Genomic DNA, 24,019 nt, shown 5'->3' with positions numbered 1-24,019 from the left:
CTCTCAGTGCCGCTTGCTGCCTCTGTTGGCAGTGGCCATTCATTACCTACCTTTTGAACATCAGATGGTACCCTGGAGAGGAAATCTAGTAGCTCATTATTGTCGATGGCGTAGGGATTTCTAAGCCTCTTAGTAAATTTATTTATGCCTAGAAAAAAAAAGGCAAACAAAATAATATAACAATTTTCTATTCCCTGTCTCCTAAATCATTCAGGCAAGGTGAAAAAGGGAAGACGAATTCACAGGTAAAAATTAGTGTGAAAACAGTGCCTTGGACTTAAAGCCATGCACATGTTCCCTGTCATGGGGAATCATTCACAAGTGCCTCCTGGAAGAAGTAGAGGACGTTGTTTATAAAGGTATTTCTCTGCTTTGGGGATTGACTGTTGTCAACAACGTGGCAAAAAGAGATTGAAGCACACGTTTATTCTGGGGGATATTGTGGGGAGAATACACAAATTAACAGCTGAGACTGCTGTTAAATCTTCTATCCAACATGACCAAAGACATTCCCTCTCCTCTTGCCCAGGGAACTGGAGGGCTCTGAAAATAATTGGGCAGGATAAAGGCTTTTTTTTCCTTCAATTTCTTCTTAAAATGAAAGCTTCCCATCCCCATCATGTCTCTTAGCTTATCCTCTCTATGCAGAACCAGATTTGACAAGTTGGCCATATTATGATGCTGTGTGAAACTGTAAAGACTTACTGCAAGATTTACTTTATTTTGATCTTAGGGTGAATACTTTGGCATATTAACTGCAGCAACAGCGCTCCCTGTCTCCATGGACTTAGTTTTGCTTCAGCTGTCGGAGGTGGTCCCTTGTCTGGACAGAAGATCCATGAAAACATAGTGTTCATATTATTGTGGTGTTTGTGAGGTCTTCTCTTCTCCTTCTCTTGAGGAAAGGGAGTGATGAGCAGCCCTCAGCCAGCACCATCTCTATTGCATGGGCCGGGATGATCAAGTGAGAGATTTGAGCATCCTTCCCAGCTCTCCCTTTGTGCTAATGCAGTCACTTAACACCCTACTGCCACCACTTCCCCCTGGGAAATAGCAACTAGCAGTGTGGTTACCTAAAGTTGTGGTGGTAGAAGAGCAAAGGAGCATTAGGTGAAATCAGCTAACCCATTTTAAACAATAGCAAAAAAACCCTCAAATGTTGCTTGCCTCTGAGGATCATAATACAGCATTCAATTCCATCATGCCCCTGTCCAGTAGTTTCCCTGAAAGTGATTTCAAATGTGATGCCTGCTCCAGCTTCCTCCTCTCTCTGAAATGTACCTGCTTCACATCCAAGATTCAGCTTTTAAGCCATATACTTGTAGCAAAATGCCAACACAATTTTCTGTGTACCTGATTTTTAAAAAACAGAAAATACCATAAGGTCTTTTGAGGCCTTGCCACAGGGTAGTTGTTTAACATGTATCATATTTGAAGGCCCTGTCACTCTAGATGATGTTGAACGGATGTATAGTTTTTATGTACTCACCATGTCTTCCACATGAGCACAGCAGTATTTTGTTACTGAACTTTTTACTCCCAGCAATTTCTCTCCTTCCCTTTGGCCCTTTCTTTGTTTTAATCCTTTATTTCTTTTTTTTTTTTTTTACTCAAGAGTGGCTGTTTGTACTTCTACCTTCTCATTGCCTTCCTTTTCTGCATCCATGAGAGGCCAAGGCAGCAGCATATGGGTGGTGATGGGGGGACCCTACAGTCCAGAGCTGCACCAGGGCTGAGCTTCAGGGCTTCAGTGAGGATTACCTGCACTATGTTCTCAACCATTTTACCTCAAGGCTGAGATAAAAGTTGACACACTAAACAAGATGAAAGGCCATTTTGAGATGAAGAGACTTTTCAGCAGCTAGAAAGCCATCTCCTTTTGTGAAAGACCATCTTACTCTTCCTTCGTAACACCACCAGGAAAGTTTTCATTTCTACAAGTTCCTCTTTTACCTCACAATACACTTTCATACAAATACTTTCTGACACAAAGAAATGCTCCATGCCTCTTGTTGGACCACGGGCTACTGCCTCTCCTGACTGCAGGGGAGTTAAGACCCAAGGGGCTTCCAGGGTCCAACTCTGCAAAACACACCTTGTCCAGTCCCTATCATTTTCCCAAGTGGGGCTCCAGCACCAGGAAGCTAATTACTTTCCTGCAGAACAATAACACTGGAAGTAGCTTATCTAGGCTAATGCTCTTCTTGTGTGCTGTTGGAAACTTAGAAAGAACCCTAAGAAAAGCAAATCGTTGGATCACCTGAGGGGGGAAAACGGCAATTTTAAGAAGTTCATAGCATATTTATTTACCTCTAAGCAATAGCACTTGATTGTCTAACAGGTCATTTAAAGCTTGTTTGATTTAATTCTGTAGATTTATATTGTATTTATTGCACGCAAATGAGACACAGTGGAGTACTTACCCCAGATTAAAACAATGTACCTCAGTGGTATGAAATACAAAATAACTGTGGCTGCTGCCAGGACCAAGCAGGCCAGGACAGAGAGGAAAGGCACCGTCCAGTTGAATGTGCTGTAAAGAAAAGAAAAGGAAAAATCCTTTTCAACATTTCTGCTCTTGGACATTGCTTGTATTCTGCTACCCAATAATAACTTAATGACCTCTTTGCAGTGCTCGGTGCATTCAGATCACTTACATTGCAGACCACTGGAAGGTGGATATGCAGATTCCTGCATGTGGACGCTATAACAGATCAAGGGAGGTATCCAAGAGGCTGTTACCATGATAAGTCTCTGGGGAGCTCAGTGGAGTTGTAAGGCATGTAGCAAGTCATTTTTATTTCTTCTTTATACATGTCGCACTTGTTACACATCTCTGCTCACCAGTCAGCTCTCCATTATTCATGGGTGGATTATCTGATCCGGAGACGAGGCCATGGTGCTTAAACCACGACACAGCCATCTGAGCTGGCTCCACTAGGCCACAGTGGAGATGACATGGGATGTCTGTCAGTGCACGACTTACATGGCAGGCAGCCAAACTCAACCCCACCAACAACTCAGAATGGATTATGACAGAGGCTAAACCTTAAAAGAGCAATTTCTCTGTATAATATTAGGGATTAATACTCTATATAAACCTATCAACAGATATATATATTTGCTTCTGTTTCCTTGCATTTTCAGCAATTCCTTATTACATTGTACATAGGAGGCTGTCTTGGGTAAGCTATGGTATGCTAGCAACAGTCAAAGCTTCTGCACACCATGAACCTGCATCAGATTTTTCCCAAGAGGAACACTCAAGAGGCTTAGTTACTAGAGTCTTTCAGACTTTTCCAGCATTGCAGCACAAAGCAGGACTTTCTGACACTCAGAGCTTTTATTTCTAAGACCACGATGCATTTAAGCTAAGCAGCTATTGCTAACACATCTTTGAAGTTACTTTATCCCCCTGTTCCCTCACAAGACATCCCTCTACAACATGCACTAAATATTGAGATACCTGAACTATATGAACGCCAGTTAGTCCATAGGAGGATTTACAGATGTGGGCATCTCTGTTTCATACAATCTGCCTGCTAACTTCATCACATCACAATGACGGGGAGTAGGAAGAAGAAAGAATGAATGTGGACCCACTTATCAGGCTCTAAAATAAGACAAACTTCCCTTGACAGATAGAATTAATAGGATGCTAAAAGAATCACTTTTAAGCTTCAATAGATGTATTAAATATTAACTGAAGATAGGTGGGAGAGGACCCACTGTTATCAATCAACGTAGCTTAAGTTAAAGTAAAAAAAATAGCAAAACAGCTCAATTCAGTTGAACTATTAAAACTCCCTGTGATTGCATAACTGGAGTGACAGACGGAAACTACAGCACAATTCAGTCTGTCACTGACAAAAAAAACTTTGGTAGCAATTTGTTAACGGTACATTACTGTTGAGTTACAACGGAATTCTTCTGAAATTATATTGGGCATCTGCATTAATACCCAAAGTGTTCTTTAAGACCATTGTTACCAAAATGAATACAAGAATTAATAGTGCTTAAGCTCTGTGAGTCTTCCTGCCATGCAGCTGGGCAGAACAGTGCCCTGTTCATAGACTGGAATACATCTTTGGGCTGCTTCCACCCAGCTGGGGTGTCCGGCGTGGAACCACAGCACATGCGTTTGCTGTATTTTTAGCTTGAACCCAGCTCCTCATTAAAGTGTGGCTCGATCACAAACCATCACTTTGTGTTCAAAACAGAAAACAATGTGGATCAATTAAGATTGAGCTATAAAAGTTTGTGTGTGTTTGTGTGGGGGATTTTATTTTTTTTTAGGCTCTTCACCTCCCTCCTTTGTAAGGTCAGGAATACCCTGTGTGCTTCCCCATGCAACCCTTTGGGCTTCCTCGTGGCACCAGCAGGAAGGAGACAGATCAAAATGGTAAAGAGAGAATAACATCAGTGTGTTGGGTAGGGAAATAATTGACTGGTAACCTCCTGCAACCAGGGAGAGAGCATGGGAAAGGCAACACCAGCCATAAATTCCTACCTACTTTCTATGAAGGGAATGAAAAGAAATTCCCAACACTTCCGTGCCCACATCATCAAGCAATATTTTTCCCTTGAGTGGCGTTCATGACTCCCCATCCCATCGTAGACAAGACTAGAAATCTAGGCAAATGTGAGTAGTACCTCAGTAGAACATGTGCTTCTCCTCTTCAAAGGAGATAATACCTAAAGAGTGCCTACAAGGAATCTGGAGAGGGACTTTTTACAAGGGGAAATGGCTTCAAACTGAAAGAGATATTTAGATTAGCTATTAAGAAGCAATTCTTTACTGTGAGGGTGGTGAGATGCTGGCACAGGTTGCTCAGAGAAGTTGTGGCTTAGCTGCCCTGTCCCTGTCAGTGTTCAAGGCCAGGTTTGACGGGGCTTTGAGCAACCTGGTCTAGTAGAAGATGTCCCTGCCCATGGCAGGGTGTTGGAACTGGATGATCTTAAGGTCCTTTCCAACCCAAACCATTCTACAATTCTATGACTCTCCATGCTTCGGAAAGGTTTCTGGAATAAAAGACTCCAAAGGAAGAAGCAGTGGTGGGACTGGCCATGTTCTCCTGCTGCACCTTGCAGTCATTTTTGAAGCAGGACATCCATTCCACCTTAATGCTCCTGGATATGCAAGTCATAGCTAAGCAAGAAGAAAATTATCACTTACTTTTTAATCCTCTCTCCAAATGATGCTGTTTCTTCTAGGATGCTTTGAACAGCTATGATGATCTCTTGGACCATGTGGATTCTCTCAATTAACCCCTTTTTCTCAGATTCCTAACAAAAAAAGAAAACTAAAACTTTTAATACATTCAGTATTTGGTAACATGTTCACAGATATATAAAGAAAGTCAGATTCCCAATACCACTGATGCATCCATGAACTCAAGTGTATCACTGAAGGAAGGAGAGAAAACACACTCTGGGTTTATCACATACAATCAACAAGAAGACATGCAGATCCCTATATTTTCTTCCTTTTCCTTAGCACACGGGCAGAGGTTTCTTCATCACCTAACACAAATCGACTGCAGGATCTCAGACCAGACTTTCAGTGAATAACCCAGTTTTGTGAAACACCCCTGAGTCCAGCTGACCTGTAAGGGAGTGTTGTGTGCTCAGGGCTTCTCAAGAACAAGAATATTCTTGTGCAGAACTTCTAGATATCACTTTTCTGTGCTTTGTAAGCTCCCATCAGCCATGCTGGTTTCTGTATATAGATTAGCAGCAATATAGTGAATGCAATGGTTTTTGAACATTCTGTATACAGAGACTTATTCTTTTACTGGGGAGAAAAAAAAAACTCTAAAGAAAAAATGTCATTTTCCTTTTACAGCAGCCATCTCACAACTTCATTTCTTACAGCTTATTTTAGGCAACAACATTACAGGACATTACTACACATGTGCAGAAATAAAAAGGAAGCACAGAATGAATTAAAAATCAAAATTACTTAAATCAGCCTTAGAAATCAGTATACAATTATCAGCATTCAGCATTTCTTTGCCAGCAATCTAACACACATACAGGCATGCAAATTGGTGTGGTTGCAGATATACTAGCGAGAAATCAGCAAAACATTCACTTATTACAAAATGCAGAGCCCTGGACACTGATTTTACATCACATTTAGACACTCAAAAATCAGCTCAATTTAGGGAAAAAAAAAAAAAAGGACATTTTAAGCTGTGTTTTAACCAGTCAGTGCCCAGAGAGAGGAGATGCTGGTAAAATGCACATTGGATCTATGTTCTCTGTGGTCCTCACTGGCTGGGGCAGGGGAAAGGATGGGCAGGAGTAAGGGGCAGAGACACTTGGATCAACATTACTGCAATTCTGCTTCTGTGCTGTGAAGCCACATTATTTCTCCATGCAGGAAAGAGGGTCTGTGGCTACTTAAAGTCACACTGGGCCAGAGAGATCAAGGCTCATTCTTACAGCCCTCTGGCACTACCATGCTGTGCGAGGGTTTGTGTGCATCTGAGACAGGGCACTGCACTCATCGTGTGTGCTGGAATAACGTAGGAACCGTCCTTGGATGCTGAGAGGCAGACACGGCAGTACAGCACTTATAACTGTTTGAATTGCTTACTGCCCATTTCTCTTCACAGTAATTTTGGATTTGAAAAAGGCAGCCAAAACCACCACAGAGTTATCAAGCTCCAGACATTTGAATATTTGCCTTTAGGTTGCAAGTGAGTGCACAATGAATAGAAGCAACATTTTAAATAATCACACATTTGGGTGTGAAAATGAGTATTTTTACATTAATAAAACAACCAACAAAAATGAAACCCTTGGGGTGTGAAATAACCCCAGAACAAAATAAATAAATAAATAGTCAGTTTATGTGAAAATAGCACCAAAAAGTCATTTTCACACAACTCCAGTTATAACCTTGTTAGGCTCAAATTTAAATGACACATTAAGATTACATTTAACTATTCACTCACTAGAATGGTACAACGATCCCTTAGCCAGAGTTGGCTTTTTTTTCACCAAACTTGGAAGCAGAAGCTGGGGAGCAGTTCATGGAGAACCAGTCAGTGGGAATTTCATTCTGTTCAAATTCAGACAGAGGGGCAAAGAAACCACTTTAGATAAAGTGATATTCCAGGGCAAGCCTACTCTTGCTACCCAGAGCTGCAAGAAAGATCATCTGTCAGCTCTATCTGCATCATGCTGACTTCATTTACACGTCTTCGACTGAGCTTAGAAATGTGGTGATAATGCAATTTAACCAAGACAACATAACTTCTGCTGCAGCCACCAAGGAGACTAAGAAAATAGAACAGAAACTACCAGTTCTTAGGATATAATGACACTTGCATGCACATCCTTTCCTAGCATGCATGCTAAAATCACCCCTAGACAAAGGTGTTTTCAATTTATAATACAAAATATGCCCAACCAAGGAAAAGGCAGACACAGTCTGAGATTAGAAAGCCTTGTAAACAAAATCAGTTATTAGAGAGTAAAACAGTCTAGCAACTGCCCTTGTGGTATGTGTGCAGAATTATTTGGAAATCCTGGAAATTTGTCAACATCTTTTCTTTGCTGTTTGTTTGGGGCATTATTTGCTTTTTTGTTGTTTGTTTTGTTCTGGCAACCTGCAGTCTAAACACATCTACAGGATGATTAGGTCACTGGTTAAGCAAGAGAGAAGCAGACGAATGAAGTACAGCAAATGGGATTTTCCAAATTATTTAGGTTTTGGAGAGCTTTTTATGATATCTGAAGCTGCCACCTCACAAAACACTGTTGAAAGCATTGAGTTAATAGTCCATCAAGGTGGCAGTCACTGGTCTGTATTTATTAGTAAATGGGCAACTGTCGTACAGAAAATGATATTTGAACATTGCCATATTTACGGAAGATGTAATAAATAATCCTAAATACATCTTCTACAAAGCACACTTTCCCATCTGTGCAAGGTTCCACCACCCAGACAATTTTTCTCCATCCTCCTCAGGTATCATTCCTTTCTGATTTCTCTTAGACTCAATATATTACGCTGCTTGAAAACAGGATTTGGATACCCATGGTTCAAAATCAAAGCTCAGAAGCTTTTGCTTGAATTAAAAATAAAATATCCTGCCTGTTTCTGGTATTTTTCTCCTAAAACCAGTCATGAAACTTCCATTCCTTCAAGGTCTTTTTATTCTTTATTTCTTAAGTGATTACAGCACTGTGGGTGGACCAAAACAAGTCTTCAGCCTCTGGGAAAGAATTAACTCCATCAAAATGGATTTACAACTGAGAATTAATTATATAATCAGTGTGTTACTTCGAATCTTCCTTGCATATCCTGATTTAGAAACCTTCATTTCTACATTAATTGCCAGAACAAAGCCACAAAAGGGGACTTACAAAAGATTAAGCATGTCAGAGAAGAGAAAAAAACCCAACCACCACCCAGCAAATTCAGAAATTAAGTCTTTTGTGTCCAGCTAATACACATCAACTTAAACTTGGAAATGAAGACACCAAATCTCTGCTGTACTGAATGAAATGTACTTCTAGATTTTTCTATGTAACAGCTAATAAACAGGACACGTAAATGCATTCAAAGGGTTACTACAGCTCTGTGTTATGCTGCTCCCAGACATTTAGGGACAGTTGCAAAAGAAACTGCCTCGCTACCTTAAAATTGAAGTACTTCTTATGCCAAAGACTTTAAAAGTGTCAGGGGGGTTAAAACTAGATGATCTTAGAGTCCTTTTCAACCCTAACGATTCTATGATTCTATGAAATATGAGGCAGGCGAAGAGAGGATGTCTCGAGCATTAACATGGCAATCCATGACTGGTGTTCAATCATTGTTAGAACTGGGCTTGCAAAGGAAAATCACAAGATCTACGGAGGGAGAGACTGAAGGCAAACAATTATCAACCGTCTGCTCTTCAAGACCAAATAATGCCAGTTACTGCTTCTGCTCTGAAAAAGCATCCGCTACCAAACTGAAAACTTGGATGGTGGAGATTTTCTAACTTCTTGTGATCATTTGTTTCAGTGATTAATAGCCATCATCCTTACAAAAAGCTGTTCCCTATTTTTCCAATCTGTCCTTCAGACACTCCAAAAACATAGATAATTTTTGATGTTGTTCTCTAAGTGTATTTCTGATGAATGCTTCAAATATCATCTGCACACAACTGAAAACTGAGGCTTGAAGCCACGAGTAAGTTCTAAATACTTGCTCACTTGGATTTCACACGAAACACTTGCACAAAAAGAAATCTTCTATGCGACTTTCAGACAAGTGGCATTCATCAGCAGATTTCTGGCATGCCAAGGAAGACTCAATATACAAAGCTGAACAACACTTGGGGGCAAGGATGAGGAAAAGGGAAGGAGAAAAAATAAAGAGCAATTAATGCAAAAGGAGGAAAAAACAGGATACAGACAACTAAGAAATTAAAATCTTGAATCTTCAGGAATTCAAGGAGTTAGTCTGCCCAGCTCTAAGCTGGCCTAACTTTCAGGATTAGGGTGGTTTCTTTATAGTAGTTATTCACATTATCCCACTACTGTTGCAAGCACATTAGGGCAATGTTATACTAGGATTTATCCCACAGACCAGATATGAATTCCCCAGTGTATAAGCAACAAATAAGATTGATGGAAAGGGTAAAGAAAGGAAAAAAGTTCAGGCATGCATGTCTCTGCTCCACTATTATTCTGTTGGGTTTTGATTATAAAACAAAACAAACATGCTGTGGTTTAGCGAAAGGCAGACTTAGAAGAAGTTGGATTTAACGTGCAACTTGCTCTGTGCTAGACTACAAAACTCTGACCTTACCAGTGTCCAGCAAAACCTGTGCCAAGACAACATCTTAAGGCCAAAATGCTCGTAGATGAAGAACTTCTGAAACCAAAAAGATTTTATTGGCTATAAACAGCAGACCACTGGCTTCTATTGTCTGCAGGGAACCCTTCGCTAACAGCTTCAGTCTAGCAGCAGAATGAAGCTCTTGTGGGAGGTGGCAGCCATGGAGTGACAGACAGTCTCTTGGTAGCTAAAATGAATTCCAGGCAGAGCTTTGAAAACAGTCACCACAGCAACCTTGAACTGGATCCTGCCTCCGATGGGAGCCAAAGGCAGCTGGAAGGAACCCAGCGATCTGCCTTGCTGAGTCACTGTCTTGCCCTGTGCTGCAATGTCTGCTGCATGGCGAGGAAACCTTCTCGGTGCTTCCAGAAGGATGGGGACCCGGAGAGGATGGCTGCCAAACTCTCAGCAATTGCCTCCTGCAGCCCTGAAACTGTGCATCACAGGATCTTTTTGTTTATTAACACCATGCTGCAAATGTGCCTGCCTGGCTGTGGAAATTTAGTGAATCTGAGCACACTTGAAATAATTACCAAATAGAGGAAATGCAACACATACGGGTCAATTTATGCTCTCAGTTAAAAAGGTGTGAAATCTGGAATAATTCCATCAGAGCCAATAGAATCACTTCAGATTGATGTGATGAAGGAGAGCACCATTGGCCTTAAAAGGACACATTTTAAAAGCAACAGCACATCATCCTACAGCTAAGGACTGGGGGAACACTGGCCAAAAGGCAGACGACCACTTCACGCCTTGTTCAGCAATGCTTATACTTTCTTTGCTTGCATGAGACAAATCTCATCTGTGTAAAGGGACCAGCAAAACTAAGCCCAGCTCAGAAACAAGCTTATATGGAGAGGTTTAGGTCATGACTCTGTTTCTTTCTCTCTACACAGGCATGAAATGCAGGCGGTTAAGAGGCATTTTCTCTACTTGCTCATGTTTTCGCAGACATTTGAAGTAACGCTAAGTCTTATTCTAAAGCAAAACTGGCAGTCACAGCAGAATAAAACTCCATTTAGGTGAGGAACACGTGTAAGAAGCCACAAAAAAGAGTCCTGAATGGAAATAAAAAGTCATCAGTCAATCTTTGGTTTTAAAAAATGAAAGGTGAAAAAAACCCAAAAAGGTCAAAATAAGTGCGTTCTCCTGGAAATACACACGAGACGTAAGGACAATCACATGGTGATTAGACTTAAACTACTTGATCATCATCTATAACCTAGGTAATGATCTTTAGCAATTTGGGGTATAAGATAAAGATAGACCTATTCATACTCCTGGACAATTCAAGATAAATGTTAACAACATTTTAAATAGTTGGGATTTTGAAGGGACACGAATTCCCTTAGGTTTATGCTCTTGGTCCAGTGACCTGCCTAGTGCTACTTAATATTTCTCCAGAGATTTAGAGAAGTCATGGTGTTGGTTTATCTGCTTCCAGGGCAAGAGGTAGAATTTTAGACTGCCGTAGGGCTGCTAAGGTTTCTATGTAAGGAGAGCCACATACCACAGTCCCCAGGATATCTTAAAGTCTTCTGCAAGTCCCTCCTTTCAGCACCTCTCTCCCATCACTCCTAAACCTGTGAATTGGTAGGTCATGACGCTGGCCCAAGGATTGTGATAATGTATGTGATGTCTATGGATAAGAGCAGTCTTAAACAATGCTGCAGTGTAAATAAGAATTAACAACAGACCATTTATCATCCAGTTTCTTGACGCAGGAGGCTCCCAAGCAAAGAGCAAAGCACAACCAGAGAGACGCCTGCACTCTGTATTAACCAGAAGTCAGACAGGGTTAATAAGAAGCTTAGAGGAAACTTACAGAAGCTGTAATTGTGTCTTAAGTGATACCTGGAAACTTGTGTTACACTTGAGTCAAGATGGTTGCAAGATTATGTGTGCTTAGAAGTGTCCCATCCTCCAGCTCTGCACTGAGCATAGCTCAGGCAAGTAGCAGAATCTGTCCCTTAGGCTTCTCCACCACTGACATATTCATGGTCTGTGTATAGACTTATTAGGAAGCAAGGAGAGAGAAGACACAAAGAGCCAATTGAAGACAGACAGCGATTTAAGGGAGTCCACATGTACACATGCACCTTGTGGGTTTCTTTGTGGAGGGCCCTTGCTAGTCTGAATATACCCTGTGCACCATGGGGTATTTTCAAGTCTTTATCATCATGTCTCTTCAGCAGTCTTAATAGAGATGTTGAAATGCTATATTGCAATTGTTGTGTTGAAGAGAAAAAACAAAAACTAATGAAATTATTTATACTTCCAGGGAAGAAAACAATGAGATGATATTGTCTTGATGACCTTTCCTAAGCATAGGGATATAGCATCTTACACAATAGACTCTTGGTTCATGTTTCAATTACTGACCTTTACAGTGGAGAAAATTAATGCAATTTTCATCGTAATCCACCCGTACAAATAAGATCCATACAGAAGGTTTCCACATGCTGAATCTAACTCAAATGGAAAATGTCAGCTGTTTGCTACTGGATGAATTTGACTTTAATTTGTTTGGCTGGAGTCTTTCTGAATTGTGTTCATCAAACTTTGTATATTTTTTTGTACCTATTTTTGACAGAGAATTTCCTACATTAGAAACATTGGAATTTCGGGGGGATTTTTCCCACTGTTCTTTTTTCCAATACATGAGGTACTAAACATTTCTTGGAAGTTGCCAAATAACTTGGCTTACAGCTACAGTGTTGTCTGATACTTCCCTATTACATCCCACTAGCCAAGCAGCGTTATATTGGCTCACCACTGGATTGAAACCATCCAAAAAAAACCCCAAAACAAACAAAACCACCACCACCACCAACAAAACACACAAAAAATACCTCTCAAAACACAACAGCAATTGTTGTTGATTTAGTTTCTTTCTCTGGTTTTCTTTTGATTCAGCTACTAGACCTGGAATTAGTGGTCATTTAAGTTTTGTCTGTTTGGAAGAGAAGCAAACTTTTATCCATACCACTTAAGATCAGGAGAAGACTCTTTACAGTTGGGTGCTATGACACAGTCATTAACCAGGCAACTGTCTGCTCTTGAAGCTATACAGTCATTGTCAGAAAAGGAAAAAAACGTAGTAAAATAAATAGACACAGTCAACAATCAAACAACTTGCACTGAGCTGCATGTAACTTGTCTATACCTTCCTACTGGCAGGCAAAAGATGTTTTGGTGATGTAATTTTAAACCAGTCTTATTCAGACAGCTTGACAGACCCCAGAGCTGACATGATACAGCTTGAACTCCATGTCCAAGATGGCACAAATCCGAGAAGGCATTCATCCACTGAAGAGCTTGTGCCAAAGGGACAGAGCTCTCTTATCTTTTACAGTCCTCCATGCTGGTATTTGGGGAGGGCGGAGGGGGAAAGGAAGAGGGAGTTAGCAATTAAGCCCTGTCATTTAAGACAGATAGTTTAGGTGGAGGGAGTTAATCTGCTCTTGGGTTTTTGAACTAAGTGTCTGTGTATCTCCAATTTGTAAACAGTTCATCTCTTAGAGGGTGTGTTACAATTCCCAGAAGCATGGTCTGTTATGTCTAACATGCAGCAGAACCAGAAAGGCTATGTGTGTGAGTATTTTGATACAGCACGATGATAGGAAACAGAAACAGTGACCTCGTATACCACAACCCAACTAGCAGATTCCAACTTTAGGAGCTCTTGTATTAGGGAGGAAAAAAAAATACACAGACTTCTTTTTAAAGTATAGTTGTCTGTTTAAATGTTGACATTGCTATGAGATAGTGTCATAAAATTACATTTTTCTTACACTCCCTAGAGAGCATTGACCACCCTCAGACTTGGAAAAGTCACTTGGAATAACCTAATGTACTTAAACATGCAAGTCGTCAGAGTGTAAACATGGTCCATTGCTGGTGCAAAGGAGGAAGATACCCAGGACGGGACAAAGACATTAAGGCGATGTTGCACAGCACTTGACATGGGACACATGTAGTGACTGGCAATTCTCTGTCCTGCTAATTCTGTCAGGATTCCACAGACCCATAACACTAGTATATCAATTAATACAAGTTATGAATTATTATTGCTGTGATGTTGGGATATAAAGCGTTACCTTGATGAGAAAGCCTGCTGGAGGTATCTACTGCTTTAGCCAGTGCTACCAGCTTTCCATTTCAAAGAGCACATGCATGAAATGGAGATGGAGGCAATGTTGGTTACAAAATGGCAGGGCAGCTCTACATTGACTCTCAGGAGTTTTCCCACACCTGCATACTTAGTTAAAAGAAACCAAGAAAGAGGATGACAGTGGAATTGCTTTGGGAGGGAGGCTGGGGGGGGGGGGGGGGGGTATTGCGGCAAAAATGTAAAGCAATCAGATCCCTATTTAAGTGGCCCAGTTGTATTTATAGAGAGAACCTAAGTCACTGGAGATAAATCTAGGGTAAATGTAAGCTAGAATATTTTGGCTTTGCAGCAATAAATCTCTTTCACAGCACAGGAAACAGAGGATTAAATACCTATTTAATACATTTTAACTTGTTTTTTTTTCACCTCAGCACTTGCAAATGAGAAAGGCATATGAAAAAAGTAAGACAGTTAATGGGATTATTTCCAGCAAGTAAGTTACATCTTTAGGCATCACATAAATAAGATGTAGGCTCAATATTTACAGGTGTCTAACTTTGGGTACCCACAGAATATAGATTATTGACTTTTAGAGGTACACAGTGTTCCTCTGGAAAAGATGAGACTTTCATTTAAACAACTTCTGGTGAGTCCCAGATATTGGTCCATTCGGTTGACCAATTTCACAATGCAGAGAGTAAATTATAAATGGGAACATTTAAATGTGAAACCTGTAATTCAGCTTTATAACTTTGACATATTTCTGGTTTCTCATTAAAATATAACCACCACAGAAGAGCAGGTTAAGTTTAAATAACTATTGCCATCAATTAGTCTGCCGCACTTCAATTCTAGTGTCTGAGACTGAGAAGAGTTAAGGTGCACTTGCTAATTGTGGTATTGATTTACTTCTCAATGATCAACAATTTCATTGCAACACTTTTAAAACATAGAATATTCAAAAGTCTTATTAACTTAGTATGCAATTTGAAAGTTTCACATTGCCTTGTGAACATTTTCTTCCTAACAGCTAATGTTCCTCTGCATGCTGTTGCTCGTTAAATAATTCCTCACCTTTTAGCTTTAAAGTATTTATAGATTATCAGATCCTCCTTCACTTACTTATGTTTTTTCAAGCTGTATACATTAAGTTCTCTTAATCTTTCTTCAGATGTCATGCCCTCTAATCCTTTTATCATTTGTCACTGTGGTTTGATAAACTTGGAAAAAAAAATCCGATGAATTTTTCATAGTGAGAAGAATGAGTAAGTACACTCCAAGAAAATACAAAACAGGCCTTGCCAATCCCAATTCTTTCTACATTTCAGCCAGAGAACTAAAACCCAGGCTCTTAAAGAAATGTTGAGAAATTCTAACCAATTCTCCACAAATCACACCAATTCTACGGAAATTAAAATGCCAAATCTTTTGGGGAAAGCCATGAGCACAGAATGTGGTCCAACACTGGAAACTGAAGTGGAGGGGTTTATGCACACTTGCATTTCTTTGCACCTTGCCCACCCATACGCATGCCTATCGGTACACATACATGAACATGTGCCTGTTATGATTTCAAGCACAAACTGGGGACTGCTCAGATTCAGTTAATGTTCAGAGGTCTCTCACAGATACCACCACTATGGAATGTTATACAAACCAGCCTTTTCATATTTTCAAATTTGCCAATGAGCAAACTAGTAACAATTGGTTTTTCCAGTTAATACACATAATATATGAAGATCTCATGGAAATAGGATGGTGGGGGTGTGCTCTCCCACGTTCCTTCTGATTCTAGCTAAGAGATATGCTTACCTTATCATCTTCATCCTCATCTTCATCCAAGCCCATAAGCTCCTGCAAAAGCAGATGTCCATGTTTCAAAATGCTACACTTATTTTTCAGTGACAGGCAACATTTGTAAGGCTTCTAATACTCCCACAGCATTTCATTACACAGTTTTCTCCCACTTCTACTGCAAGTCATCAAAAAACCCCACTGCTTTCACCTTTCAGAAATAACACTTTGTATTCAACGACTTTTTGGGGGTTTTTTGTGGTATCCTGAACAAAGCCTGCAACACCCTATACAAATTTTAAGTCTAAATAAAGCATTAGTGGCTGTACCCAGTAGTTTGAAGGCAACAAGCTTTCAAATTCATTGACAACTTATACTGTCTGTAAACAGCTTTGTTCTTAGTCTGACAAATGAACCAGCTGGCATGTCAAGGCTGAGGACTCTATACTCAACTTGTTCCATCCTTGCTGCTACAGTGACTGTTCCCTCCCTTTAGGGCCATTACTGAAACATTAGACTTTAGAAAATACATTCAGATAAACATAATCAATCTCACAAATCACAGTCAGCTTTCTATGCAGCATTATTTTCTCCCTTCAACTTTTATGCTGACAGGTACGGGAGAAAACGAAAGACTTGGCTAAGGCTTAAAATTAGGAGCACTTGGCTTTCAATTCAGGTATTTAATAATCTGAGCCTTTAACAGGGTCCTCCAAGTTCTTCTTGGTTATTTACTAGGTACAATTGATTCGCTGCATTACAAGTTTAAATACAGCAAACATGCGAAGAATGTGAAGAATCACAATAAAAAGATGGTTTGGATTTGTGTTTTAAAGCAGTTGTATTTAGTATGCTCAAATACCCAGATATACTCTTTGGCTCTCTGGAACACCCCAAACAGCTGAATTAACACTGAGCATGGTTTACATTTCTACAGAAACTTCCCATCTGTAAATCATAAACCATTTTACCTATATTCATGAATTTAGCCTCCTGGCAACTGCATCATGTGTACAAGGTTAATACCATTATTTCCATTTTATAGCACAGAAATCAGAGAGAATTCGAGGTCCACTTTTGCACAGTGTTACTCGCATTCCTCTATATACATGAAACGTGCATGCTGGCACCCAAAAACCAAAGGTAGTGCATATGCAGCCAAGGTCTAAAGAAGCAAAAAATAAATAAATGACTGTGTAAAAGGCATTGGTAGTTTGAAGAAAACCTTTTCTCATCTGCAGGACAGATGTGACATAGGGTAGCACCTGATTGTCTATCTCTGACCTACAGATGGTTAGAATCACAGACACACATAAAAAAGAAATCAGGTAATATTAAAGGCACTTTGACTACTTGTTCCATATGATCCCAATCCTGCAAAGCGCTTAGGCAGATGTGTAACTTTGCTTATGCAGAATGCACCCCTGAATTTCACGGCATTGCACTGCTCACAGGGTGTGTGACAGGAAAAGGGCCAACTTTCTGATGGGCATTTCTTCAGTATTACTACAATTAACCTGTACTTTCAGGTACAGCCTTTTGTAGTATCCACTTAAATGAGGTACTGCTCAATTTTGCTGACTTACATGAAATTCTCCTCACTTGAACATGCAACAAACTCACTACAAGATGAGTGATGGGCACTGGAAGATATTCTGTGTGTATTTTTTTCTGGGTAAGTCATTATTTTTTTATCACCTTTTGTATTAAAACCAAAACCACCTGTTTGCCTGGGATTTTCCCATATAGGAAGTTCTCATTTTGTAGATGCGATGAAGTAGTCACTGAAGACACACAGTATCTTTCTGTGTTATTCTGGACTTAGTTGAAATTGGAGAAAAATATTTCTTTCACCATGTTTGCACATCAAGTCTATATCCTAGACCAGATAATGCAACTTTCCATACTTTCTAACAATCTTTCCTCTTGGAAACAGATGGAAACTGAACTAGGCGCAACTTTTCTCACTAAAACTAATAAACCAGCTATTGGCCTTTTTAATTATAGGATATTATTTCGTTGTAGAAAATCCACTTGATTCATTTGAGCGAAAGTATACCTCATGGGTACAAATGTTAATCATTTTTTTATAAGAAGTTAGAAAGACTCTATAATTCAACCTGTATTTCATTACTGTACTTATTACACATTTAAAACCAGAATATTATGGACATCCATGAATTTATTTTCACTTCTAACTGTAATTACCATTGTTCTGTAAGTAAAGACAGTGTCCAACATCAAACAGCATTTCACACCCCAGCTGTAGCACTTTGGCACACATCTTGTAATTATTTTTATATTTAAGTCTTTTTTTCTCCCAGATCAAGTTAAAAAAACTGAAGGCTAAATTTCTGGGTGGGGGAAAAAAGCGTTTGTCATTTAAAGGGGGGTGGGAAGGAGGAATAAGGGCTTCCTAAAGTCTCAATCACAGGAAAAGGTTTAAAAATAACTTCTCCTTTGGCTTCTATTGACTTTCCTCTTCTGTGAATCATTAGTGTGACGCAAAGTGTAAGAGCAATAGGGGCATGGGTTTTAGGAACTTGTCGCTTTGTAAGTCTTTCTCATTTCAACTTAAAAACATTTGTAGTTATTTAGTAAGTAAAATCCCCCTCCTACACACTCTCGTCGTCTTCTCCTACTACTCTGAATAGATTATTGCTTGAACTGAATCATGAACATTGAGAGGGTTGATGTTTCTTTTCAGTAAATTCGCAACAGAAATGCTGTTTAGTGACACAATTTGCTTAATACCATTAAAATGTGTAACATTTTGCTCATGGGTAAATTCAATCTGGGGATGCCAGAAATGTTACTGCCACTTTACTTGCCTGGGCATCTTGGGTGTTGTTGACCTTCCCTGTTGTGACGAGGGAGAAGTTGTATGCAAAGAGCACCAGCAGAGCCAGGGGCACCATGTACAGTTCCACGGTCCAGACGGTGACCACGAATACCTGGGAGAAATAAAACAGCAGAAGGGAATACATACAAGTGTTTAAAGAGAAAGGCATATAAGCAAGCCTTTCGGTCATTATGCCTACATACGTTCATCCTTGAATATCTGTTAACCTCATTCATACTATTATTTTGGCAAAGAAAATCTGCTCGCAAAGCGTGCTCTCTTTCTATTCTGTTTGAGCCCATTAGGCTGCTGTTTCATAGCTTCTCCTCCCCTGTATATGGTGAAGTACAAGGCCAGGAACATAAGGGTAGTCTGAAGGCTTTATTCACTTCTTCCTTGGACCCCCTCAAGCCTGAAAGCCTTTTGTGCTCAGTGCTAGTGAATAACAGACCCACTTACAGAGGTGAACCTGCTCCACTTGATCAAACCCTAATTGCGAGGGGGTCTTTCACAGGCTAGGAGAGTTTCTTCCTATTGTGTAACAGGAACCATCCATCTCCCTTGTCACTCTACAAGGGACGATCAGCAAATGAATCTTCACCATTAATCCACCTATGTTCTCAGCACAGCAGCATCATTTCCTTCCAGGAGGCAAGGACCTAGGTCACATATAATTTTGGAAAGGGATCCAGTAAACCTAGTCTCCATTCTCATACCCTTGCCATTTTCCAGCATATTCTGATTTCACTGGTTGCTTGGAGACTCGCTACCCAGAAACAGTATGAGTTTGTTCATTTGGAGTGGTATCTGACAAAATCCACTAATAGCAAAACCAGAAAACAAGTTTTGAAGTTCTGTTCAGCAAACTGGATCAGCAAAGCACGTAACTAACATGACAGGGATTTAAAAATCACTTAGGATCTAAAAATCCCGATACCAAGCCAAGCTGCAAGCCTATCTTGCAGTACCAACGATACCTGAACAGACGGCAAACTTGGAGTGGTTGGCAATACAAAGTTAATAAACTAAATCCAGAGCTGCCGTAAAATGCATGTTGTGATCCCATTTCCTTTTCTACTCACACATAGTGTTTCCAGAACTGCCTAATGCTGGTAGTAACCTGAAGCTATTTTAAACAATCTCCTCTAAAGACAAAGCACAAACACATTTAACTGCTTTTTCTTCCTCCAAAGGAACCTGAGTTGATCAGAAACAAAAATCACATTTTTTGATTAATACAGGTAGGTGAAAATTAGTCAGATCCAGGTAAAGCATCTCAAACTGCAACAAAATGGAAACTCTATGGGTGATCAGAAAGCTAAATCTCTCTCTCACTTCATCCTTGGCCCATTAGATATTACATATATAAAAGCAACACTGGCACTTGCAGAATGGGATATTTATGGCCATGTATTTTTGTGTTATGTGTGTGAAAGTCCAACCACACTGTACCAAAGAAGCACTTCCCACTGCATTCAGCATGGTGAGAATATACCCCTACAAAACAGCAGTTGGTATAATTTCAAAACAGAAAGACTTGTCTGACATCAGGCAAATGGTCAGTTAATATCTACCATGGGCCAAACATAAACCAAGAAACAATGACTATCTGTAACCTTGCCCAAACAGCAGTTGCATTTTCAAGAGTGAACCTGATTTTACGTTAGCTGCTGCTATGCAAGGAATTAGACTGTCATCCTGTTCTTGGCATTTGTAGGCCAGTAAAACAATCTCTGAGATATATTCATTTATAAAACGGGCTGACATCCAGACAATAGATCCCCATACCATTGATTTGCAGCATAGGAATGTAGAAGAGGATTTGTTTTGTTTTTTCTTTCTGATCCCGATTTTCAACATGCTAGAAAATTAGGAGTGATAATGATTCCAACAGCCACATTTTATATGCAAACAAGGCAACAGAAACACAAGAATCCTGGCCAATAAGGCATGGTACTCGATCTGTCTTACAGACGTCTTGCACGGCTTTAGGTAATAAAGACTTCAAAAACTGTTATATTCCAACCTAAAAAGTCCTCCCTAAATGGAAAGTTCTAACCAGAACAAGTTCCTCTGAAGCTATTCCAACTCCCTTGCTTTGTAAGACAAAGTGAAGCTGATACCAGCTCCTGTCCTACCTCAAATGTCACTCTAAAGAACAAAGACCTGTTATTGTACATATCTATACAGATATCCATCTCAGGTATATATAGAGAGATAAAAACAGATACGCACATATAAATACATCTGATCCTTATGTAAACTACTTCATGGAAATTCATATTGCCAGGTATTAATTCAAAACATTTGCTTCAGCCTGTTGGAGGAGGTTGCATTTACATCGTCTCCGTGGGGTATTACAAACTCAGTCTTCTCTTAACACAGCAAAAAGACTCCACCAGCAGTCAGCTAGGCAAAGTCCTACAAGAGTCAATGAAGCTCTTGAAGAACCTCTCTTCATTCATTCAATTGCAGGACTTGAACCAATTTTAGTGCATCTGTCACCATCCTATATGAACATCACCCTGCTCGGTTGCAAGTATAATACAACCTTGCAATCACGGGTCATTTAGGCAAGATACAAAATCAAGACCTTGGTGATTTTAGATCCAACAGTACATTTTGTGTATTATTAAGTTTCAGACCTTAAAACTTAATTACAAAATCTCACTGTAGTCTCAAATTGATAGCTGAAGCATACTGTCACTTCCTTTCTAATGCTGACTAGTTAATTGGTTGCTGAGTAATATCTCAGGCTGCGATGCTTTGATAGAGCTCCCACATCTCCTTAAGAAGAGTTGTTTTACTGCTACCGCCGCAGTAAAGGGAACTTTCATTACTGTGACACAACACAGACACAAGACAAATTGATTTAGCTATTCAGAAATTATTTAGCCTCGGAGGTATGGGAAATGGTTGCTGTGAACACAGACTACATAATAAAAGTTCAGAGGGTGTTTATAAAGTGAATAGAAATATTTCTGCATTCTAACAGCCTTTTGAGTAGTTCTGCAACATTGGTTTTCAAAGCAGTTCCCAAACAGGCCCGTGTCCTATTTTATCAGCAATCATGCAGCTCCCTGACACTGACTTCAGCATCAGCAGCCCTGTGATATGGACACTCACTCCTCAAATTACAAGGATCTCGATTGTGCATGTTTTTATTCTCTCTCCAGTGACACCTTATGCCTTGGAGAAGCCCCACGTCACCCTCCCTGAATTATTTTCTTAGTGTTATTTTTTTGACAAAACTGGAGAATGGTTCAGCTGCTGACGTATAGAATCACAGAATGGTTTGGGTCAGGAAAGATTTTAAGATCATCCAGCTCCAACCCCCTGCTATGGACGGAGACATCTTCCACTAGAGCAGGTTGCTCCAAGCCCCATCCAACCTGGTCTTGAACACTGCCAGGGACGCGGCAGCCACAGCTTCTCTGGGCACCCTGTGCCAGCGCCTCACCACACTCACAGTACAGAATTTATTCCTTATATCCAACCTAAATCTCCTCTGTTTAAGTTTGAACCCAAATAAATCTATATATATATTTCTGCCTATAATGGCTACTCCAAGGAACAGTATCTTCTTGATTTCTCCTAATACTCTCTGCCTTTTACCTAATAGACAGATTGGTAAGGGAAGTCATTAACAGGTTCAGATCACATGTTCAATATCACAAATGTCAGGGAAAGAAACCAAGCCCCTGTTTCAAATGATCCAGTTTAACAAACCATACTTTTTTCTGTTTCACGTCGTTGTTAGACCAAGTTCTGTCACACATAATCCATTACATCACCAATACCTTTTCTGCTGGGCTTCATACTGTGCATGAGAGCAGTTTAAAGGACAGAAGCCAATTTCTAAAATAAAACAAGCGGAATCTAGTTTTCTGCGTTACTTCTTTTCATGCAATTTGAGAGTATAAAAGCCTATTACAGAACTGAACATTTTAATTCACAACATTATAAAACAATGATCAGAATAGAAACAGCAATGGGATAAACATATCGGGGGGGGGGAGGGCGGAAGGGGGGAAGAGCTCTTGAAACTAATATTTAGACTAGAGTTTTACCTAGAAGAGAACAGCAATATCACAGCCTCGGAGAAAGGACCACTTGATTTCAGCTGATTAATGTGTTGCTATTTCAAAGGGCCTAATAACTACAAGTTAAAGCTCTGGAGGTTTGGAAGCCGTTTCATCTGAAAATCATTGAAGAGGGGTCCAACTGTTCCTGTCAAGAAGCATGGAGTTTGAACAACCATAAGAGTGGCCCTTTTGACAGCAGTACAAAAGATGAGAGAAGGCAGTCTCAACTGAAAGTAAAAACAAACCCTTAGAAACACGTTTCAAATCTGGTTTTTCTGCCCCTCTGGTTCCAATTTAGGATCTGACTATTAAGAACAGATTTTAGACGGGTGTCTACTAAAGTATGCCCATAAAACATTTGTCACCAGCAAACCCACAGTCATGGGATAGAACATTTTTAAGAGGTTTAGAAACCTGGCATTAGATAAGATTTTCTGTGTAATTTTTCTAAGCAGTAATTAGATAATTTTTTAAGTCTAAAAACAAGCTGCTTTTGACCTGGTAAGACTTTGTGGAGAAGTAAAAGATGCTGTGCTGTGTGACAGAATAATTCTTGGAAAACAACAGAGACGGGAGAAGGAGAGGGATACATTCCATCAGATGGAAAAAATAAAAGTGAAAGGAGATTAAATGCATGCAAGGAACCTGTGGTAAAAGGTTATTTTCTCAGCCCATGTAGGCTCCAATGCTAATGAAATGCCTCATCAGCAGAGCTGTGAAAAATATGATTTGAAACTCCAGGTTTCAAAACCACACACAATTTATCCGGACCCTAAACTACTAACAGCTTCTTCAAAAGTTTCCTTGCGATTTATAAACACAGTCAGTGCAATTCATGCAGCCCAGAGAAAAACTTGAGCTGATACTGCTTTGAATGGCCAATTTATGTGTTGAACTAAACTGAAACACTGATTTGGATTTGAGACACAGAGACATGCTCCCCTTTATTTACAGAGTAGAGGAATTACATATCTTTAACTCATCTCTGGGTTCTGTACTCTCAAGTTGCCATGTTCACACAAATAGACTCTACTAAAAAGGAGAAATTTCTGCAGCTCAATATTCAGGGACAAACTCTCCAGCATTTTTTTTTCCCTAAGCTTTCAGTCCCTCTGCCCCAACCAAAACGAAGGATATTAGCCAATAACATAAGATACTGGCTCCCCAAAAGGGCATTCGAATCCCTTGGAGGCAACAAGCCTGTCGACAACAAATTATTTCTGACAGATACTTATTCCTGCCCTTAGAAAGAGAGAGTAGACGAGTAGAGGAGAGAAAGAACACACTCACATAGAGCAGTGTGTTTGTACTTGTGCTCTTGGGCTGGTTTATGCGCTGGA

At 39.9% G+C, this 24,019-nt stretch overlaps 1 protein-coding gene across 1 annotated transcript in view; it reads right to left on the bottom strand.

Annotated features, from left to right (window-relative positions):
- The window catches only part of MCTP2 (multiple C2 domains, transmembrane 2), a gene marked incomplete at its 5' end in the record, with an annotated part of 96,613 nt that overhangs the window by 2,211 nt on the left and 70,383 nt on the right, over positions 1-24,019 (bottom strand). The window contains 5 exons of the mRNA XM_010021800.1: positions 51-148; positions 2,424-2,533; positions 5,177-5,286; positions 15,771-15,812; positions 18,584-18,706. Coding sequence (XP_010020102.1) covers positions 51-148; positions 2,424-2,533; positions 5,177-5,286; positions 15,771-15,812; positions 18,584-18,706 — 483 coding nt within the window. The remainder of the gene's footprint in view (positions 1-50; positions 149-2,423; positions 2,534-5,176; positions 5,287-15,770; positions 15,813-18,583; positions 18,707-24,019) is intronic.

The sequence above is a fragment of the Nestor notabilis genome, unplaced genomic scaffold, assembly GCF_000696875.1.
Source record: "Nestor notabilis isolate BGI_N333 unplaced genomic scaffold, ASM69687v1 scaffold6739, whole genome shotgun sequence".
In the NCBI taxonomy this organism is placed as follows: domain Eukaryota; kingdom Metazoa; phylum Chordata; class Aves; order Psittaciformes; family Psittacidae; genus Nestor; species Nestor notabilis.
This window is presented reverse-complemented; position numbering and strand designations above follow the sequence as displayed.